Below are 6,996 nucleotides of genomic sequence, written 5' to 3' on the forward strand. Positions count from 1 at the left end.
AATGGTAGTTAACAGCCATGTGCAATGCACATGACTTTTTGAGACTAAAAAAGCAAGATTTTGTGTTTTATGGACTAAAAATGACATCTGGCAAAGTTATGGTATCAAAACCGAGTCGAGGGTATAAATGACATTTCATACTACTTTGGCAGTTCAATTACCAAAAATACCCTTTCAACTAAACATACCAACTGCACATCCATACTAACACGTCTACTCTCTTTTTCCCTTTTTACTCTCTCACACATTTCACATCTCTGTCTCTCTCTCTAAGTCTCATGTCTCCTTCTCCCTCTGCCCAGAACCCAACCAAAATCTCCCAAATAAACTCTCCATCGATTTCCAACACATGAAAAATCAAAGACAGGGGCAAGAAGGGGAGCGTAGCAATTGGCGGTATGCTTCTTCATTTTTAAAATTTTTGTTTTATTTCCATGTTGTTCTTAACGAGTAACATTTGTACAATTTAAACTAAGTCAAAGGAACATCTCCCAATTAGCTCTCTCGATTTGACGACGATAATATTAAAAAATAAACATATAATCGGATTGTAAATAACAAGTTCTTTTTATTTTTGTTTTTGCAGATTCAACGAAATTCTTTTTATTGATTTATTAGATTTTGCGGTAGCTCTTGCACACATCAGTGCATCTGACTATAAGAAAGCCTAAATCCACCTCTACCTCTCTTCCGAGAACAAGTATAAAACCTCTTGACTGAATTGTCACTTGTCCACAAGGTTTTCAGATAAGCAACTTTATGACAATAGCATTTAATATTCATGACATTTTGAGATGTTTGTGACATCTTTTGACTTGTTGATCTTCAAGCTAAAGTGGCGAAAAATGATGTAAAGGTTGTGCAATTTTAGCTTTTCAGGATGGCGTTTTTCCATACAAATAGGCTAGAGTGGGGGAAAAGCGGGTTTGGCACCGTCTTTCCCTCCACAAAGTAGCAACTAACAGTTGAATGATGTTTCTTTGGCTCCATAACCGTTGACTAACGGCGTGTGTCTAATCACATGCTAGTTTTCATTAAAACTTAACAAAGTAGGATAAAAAAGGGCCCAAAAAAATTAAAAATTCAGAACTATAAATATCGAGCTCATAAAGCTCGGGATCAAAAGTGGGAATTGGCCTATCTAATGGGATCAAAAGTATAATTTTGCCTAAATATAAGACAAATACTCCATTAAAAGTGCATTTGTGAAACTTTGATTAAAACCATTTTATATTTTGAATATTTAGTTAGACAATTGAAAATATCATAGTAAAAATATTTTTAAAATCAATAAGATAAAAAAAAAAAAAAAAAGAAAGAAAGAAAGGGACAAGTAAGTAAATAACCTCGGGCTGACCTAGTAAACCCAGGCCCCTGTCTTGTAAAGTAAAGGCCCGTTTAACTGGGATTGGGCTGCCTGTTCAGCCCAATGCCCCATCTACATCAGACCAGAGAATAGAAAAGGGATTAGGGAACCGTGAGTAGTTTTTCCTATTCCCAAAATAACCCTCTCTATTCGCGGACTGCGTGCGCCAGTCGAGGGTTACTTTAGGGAAACAAACGTATTCCTCCTCATCGTCGAAGCCCAAACTCAAATACAAAACCCTAAACCCCCCACCCTACTCATTTCCTCCGAAGAAGAAAAGGTGTCATGGCGGATAAAGTGATTTCAGTGGACAAGATCAAAGCCTTTTGGCACTCTCAGTTCCACGACCCTGATAAATGGGATCTCAACATGGTAATTATCGATTGTTTTTGTTGAAATGATTTTTCTTCTGTTTTCGATTCTTCTGCCTCTTCTATTTTTTCCGTATGAATTTGTTGGAGCTACTGTGGATTTTTGTTTAAGTTTCCTCACCAAGTGGGTTTATGATTGGGTATTATGAACGCTGTTGAATGCATATTTTGGGAAGCTTATTTATGGTTGGAACCGATTTTCAACTTGGATGCCGTAATATGTATGTTTTAGGAAATTTCGGCTGCCCCGTAATTGTTAGCGTCCTAGTTTATGTGATTTGTGGGAAATTAGGACTCAATCTGCTTTTCGAAATTTTCTGATCTTTAAGATATCAATTGATGTGTTGTTTATCCATCAGCTTGGATATAGTGTTTTCTGCTTAGACAGACGCGTCTAATCACTTTTCTTGACGTGCACAAATTTAAGAAATTAATGATGTGGAACTTTTTCCATATGCCTGATAGGGTGTGTTTCTCTGTGATCATAATATTTTGTGTAAAAAATTTTGATTGGAAAAAAATACAGGGATTAGGTCTTCAATAGAGGATATGGGAAGTAAGTGTAAATAATTTTTTGCTGCAGGAGGATAGACAAACCATTTTATTCGTGTATCATTTGGAGTCACTCATTTTGTTCCTCATTTATATGATGTTGGAAAGAATGTGGGTACCAAAATGTATTGAGATGACTGATTTTAATCTTGATATGCCGTTACCTTCTCTTATATTTTAATTCCATTTAGAGTTCATTTTCCATTTTGTTTTCTTTTTGCACTTTAGGAATGTGCTGCAAGTCTTCCTCTTTTTTTACATGAAGTTGTCTAAACTTAATACATAATTACTATATAGAAGGATGTTGCAGTTTCATAGAAATAGCTCATTCTTGCTTGTGGTTCTCAGAATTGCTTTAGTTTGTGCTTTTTTTAACTGTTTCATTTGTAACTTTTTCTCTTCTCTTTTGCTGCAGAAATTACTACGTGCAGTAGGGCTGTTTGCCGGCTCCATTGTGTTAATGCGCCAGTATGGTGATATGATGGCCATATGAAAAATCCTATCCTCAGGTTTAGCTTCTAGTTGATTTAGGATGAATCGGTAGATTTCGTCCTCTCTTTTCCTTTGCTTTTCGGCCTCTATATTAGTTGCTCTTCGAATGAATATTCTTGTAGACTGGAAATTAATGGATGAGTCATCCTTGTGTAAAATTTGAATGGTGATGTTGAGATGTGGAATTTTATCTGATGAGATACAAGCCTTCTTTTGCTTAAGGTGAAATGAGAGTTATTCATTTCTTTTGAAATGGAGTTTGTTTTGCTAAATTAACTCCTGGTTTGGCCACATTTTCACTTGATTTATGCCTGTTTTCCATCATTATAGCGAGGCTGAGGCTGAAGGTGAATGAGATAATTCTACTTTTTCTCCAGTATTGTGCACGAGTTTATGAGTAAAACAGGAACTTCCTATTGCAATCAACATGACAAGAGTGACACCATTGAGATTCTATCTACCTATCTGTTTATCAAATGAAATGCATCCAGTCTCCTACTGTGATTGGACTTTTTAATTCCTTCAATTTCTTGAATATCTTTCTTCAATATATGCTGATCCCACAATTCCTGCAAATTGAAATTTAAGCAATTTCGTGTCTTTAGTTGGGGGAAGCAATGACATTGATTACTAAGTTAATAGATAGCCCTATACTTCCTGTTCTTTTCATTCCCCACCCCCCACCCCCCTTCCCTCCATGAACTATTGTCAAATGAAACAGTAACCAAGAAGTGGAGGAAATGGATTTGTGTTTGATATTCAAACCTTTTTCTGCGTAGTAATACTAGATTACTATGTGTTCTGGATCATTAACTATGTTACTGGTTTGATGCTGATTTATAGTCAGAGTAAAATGTATGTATTATATGCTTTCAGGGGTGTTGCCAATTCCACTTTGGTTCTCCTATTTTTCTGATTTCTATTATAGAAGAAATGTTTAACATGCAATCTTTCCTTGCGAGCAGATATGCCAATTTGTTGAATGTTTAAAAAAGTTAAAAATACAATTCTTTTATTTGTTTCTAAATAGAATTTAGATAAGAATTGAGTTTAAGAAATTGTGAAGTACAAAAACTTCTGATTTTTGCCTTTTGTGTGATGATCGAAAAAAGATAGTATAAACATGTTTTCAGTTGGTATGTACTCTTGTATAGAATATTTACATGTAGACGGGCATGAGCATGGAAAAAACCACCACCTTGCTCGACAAAAATCAACTCTGATGCTGGATTCTTTCATGGTAAAATTGTCATAAAGGAGAAATCTTGAATGAGGCATCATTCTCAGGGTGGACTAACGTCGTCTTGCAAGTAGAAGCGCAAGCAATTTGGCAAGCAGCAACATTCACAGACACAGAAAAAATTGAGGAAATCATTTTGAGACAAGATTCCTTTTCGGCGTTCAAATGATTTTGGGACCAGTTGAAAAGTCGAATTGGGCGGCGAGAGTATGCATTGAAAAAATTAAGTTGTTCAGTGAATACTCATTGAAAGATTTTCTACATTAGCAGACAAGCAAACGCCACTGCTCATGCTCTCAATGGGCAAATCACTCAAACTGGATATGATTGATTCCTATTGATTTTTTTCTCTATTTTTAATTCTGTTTTTGGTTTGGCAATGACGTGCTTCCTCATGTAGAGGAAGTTAACTAGCATTTGTATTGTTAAACTCTATTTACCTTCTGTTTAATTTGTCATGAAATTCAAAAAAAAAAAAAAAAAGAAAAGAAAGACGGGCATGAGCATAATAAAAATGGTTGTCGTAGGGTACAGAACCCCGAGTGGTATCATTTATCAACAAAATGCCTAACGAAATTATTACACTTGATTTGGAGTACGTAACTCCTTAAGAATACAAACTAGTATTACAGTAATGAAAGAATAACAAAAATTAAAAAGAAAAAAGAATAAAATCGTAGTTTTGAGAGTGGCTCAGGAACAAGCCAGATTCAGTTAGAAGGGTCACGGTCACTTGGCACCGCACCCACAAAAACTTCGACCCACGGTTGCACCTCACTTAGAGAAACAAGATCACAAAGATCGAATCCAGAAACCCGTCACACAGTTAGCTTCCGTTCACTCAGAACTTCTCAAGGAATAGGTAGAGATATCTCAAATATGATTTCTCGATTTCAAGGTGTTTTTGGCAGGAGCAAAACAGCTCCTATTTATATGAAGAAAAAGAGACGTTGGAGAGATGGGTTTGGAGTGGCTTTCCTTTAGCCATTGGTTTGGCTAAGGAAAGCCACCACCATTAACGGTGGTGGAGAAGGAAATATTTCTCTGCCATGGAAGGTAGTTTAGAGGCGGGGACAGAAAACACAGGCAGCGGCGCACAAGTGAAAAGAGAGGGTAAAACTGATTTAGGTTTAGGTTAACTAGGTATAAACATAAGGATACCTGGATCGGGTTAATGGGTTGAATACCCGGTCAGGTGAGGGCCTTCCAAGTGGGCCGAGAGTTTCGTGGAGGCCTACCAAAATAATTTGGGTCCTTGGCCCATATAATACTGACAGTTATTTTATACTATATAAGATATAACACTAGTCAATCTATTAATAATCCCATTATCCAAACCAAAGGGGCCTACGGCCATGTTTGTTTTCACTTTCAATTTTCAGTTTTCAATGTGGAATGTATTTTTTAAATTTATATAAATTTTTCTTGTGAAAATAAGAATATTTTTTATCAATTGATGAGATGGTGTTTAATGTATGTGTTTTATTTGTTGAAAAAGATAGCTCTGTTGCTTATTGCTAGAGGTGTCAAATTAAATATATGTTTTGTTTGAATGAATTGATATTTATATTTGTTATTGATTTAGAATTATTAGTTACGGCATTAATCCCATAACTTGTAAATGTGTATTTCAGAAGTAATAAAAAAGTAAGATATAAAATAATAAAGTAAATATTTCAATGAGATACACTCTTATCGGATTTTATTCTCATTATACAGAATGTTTGGCAGTATGATGTTGTAGGCATGCTTATATTTGCGGTAACTCATAAACTCAAGGCTTTGAAGCCTATCTTTCGGGAACAAAGGAGAAATAAGGGAGATCTATCGTTAAATGTACAACTTGCCAAAAGATTTCTTGAGACAGCACAGTCCCTGGTTAGCTTTGATAGACAGAACGAGCTTCTACTACATTTGGAGCATTGTTGTCTGTTGGTGTATGCAAAGGCGGTAAAACTTGAACAAATAATGTTACAGCAGTGAGCTAAGATACAATGGATGAAAGGGGGTGGTCAATGCTCTTGAGTGTTCTTTCGTAAGATTGCTCAGAGACATACAACACGGAGGATCCTACAGATTAATGACGAGCATGGGACCACCTACTCAGAGCCTGAGGCGGTTATTAATGAGTTCGTCTCCTTTTATCAGAATCTGTTAGTAGGAGATTGCTGAAAGTAGGTGATTGACATCCGGAATTGAGACCATGGGCGAGACATGTGCTTACAGAGGAGGAGAATCTACAGCTCCTTCAGCCTGTCACCGCTGTCGTTGTTAAGCAGGCCGTTTTTGATATTATTGAAGATAAAGCGTCGGGACCGATGAATTTTCTTTTGTTTCTATAAAGCAGCGTGGCCAATTATGGGCACAAAAGTCAAGAAGGCAATATTGGACTTCTTTACTACGAGAAAACTCCTCAAGCAAGTCAATGCCACGATTCTTGCACTTATTCCTAAGCTATATTCTCCTATGCTGGTTGCTAACTTTCGACCTATCTGGTGTTGCAATGTGCTTTATAAAATTATTGCTAGGATTCTTGTATAGAAATTGAGTATTGTCCTGGATAAATTAATTAGCCCTTGTCAAGCCGCTTTTGTTCTTGGCCGTAATATAGACGACAATGTACTGTTAGCATTGGAATTGTTTACAGGCTACAACCAGAAGCGTCTTCCACCTCGATGCGCCCTCAAGGTGGATATTAAAAAAGCTTATGACACTGTTGAATGGGATTTTTTAATAGCAGTTCTTCAGCTTTTTGATTTTTCGGCACCATTCATTCGGTGGATTGAAGAGTGCGTCACGACCCCATCCTTTTCTATTGGACTTAATGGGAAACCGCATGGATTTTTGTGGGGTTGAGACAGGGGGACCCTATATCCCCGTATTTATTTGTGCTCATGATGGAGGTTATGCATTTATTATTACTACAATTGATTGACAATAACTTGCAGTTCTCCAATCATTGGAAGTGCGAAGCC

The 6,996-nt window shown here is 36.5% G+C and overlaps 1 protein-coding gene across 2 annotated transcripts; it reads left to right on the top strand.

Moving 5' to 3' along the window:
* The first annotated feature begins 238 nt into the window (after positions 1-238).
* Positions 239-3,034, top strand: TOM5 (mitochondrial import receptor subunit TOM5-like protein). 2 transcript variants are annotated; one of them, XR_016065008.1, is made up of 3 exons: positions 239-396; positions 587-1,738; positions 2,705-3,034. XR_016065008.1 is itself a non-coding variant. In XM_011074581.3 (2 exons), exons 1-2 carry the CDS (start codon positions 1,652-1,654, stop codon positions 2,780-2,782), a joined length of 165 nt encoding a protein of 54 aa, XP_011072883.1. In that variant the 5' UTR covers positions 1,329-1,651; the 3' UTR covers positions 2,783-3,034. The 2 variants fall into 2 exon arrangements, 1 of the variants encoding a protein (XP_011072883.1); XM_011074581.3 differs by lacking the exon at positions 239-396 and having other exon boundaries at positions 1,329-1,738.
* The last annotated feature ends 3,962 nt before the right edge of the window (positions 3,035-6,996 follow it).

The sequence above is a fragment of the Sesamum indicum genome, linkage group LG3 (assembly GCF_026168435.1).
Source record: "Sesamum indicum cultivar Baizhima isolate 11 linkage group LG3, ASM2616843v1, whole genome shotgun sequence".
NCBI classification, from domain to species: domain Eukaryota; kingdom Viridiplantae; phylum Streptophyta; class Magnoliopsida; order Lamiales; family Pedaliaceae; genus Sesamum; species Sesamum indicum.

What these genes read in the sequence shown, in the direction of transcription:
- TOM5 (XM_011074581.3), top strand. Translation starts at nt 1,652, where the DNA reads ATGGCGGATAAAGTGATTTCAGTGGACAAGATCAAAGCCTTTTGGCAC. An exon ending in ATAAATGGGATCTCAACATG is followed by an intron (nt 1,739 to 2,704) that starts GTAATTATCGAT and finishes CTTTTGCTGCAG; the next exon opens with AAATTACTACGTGCAGTAGG.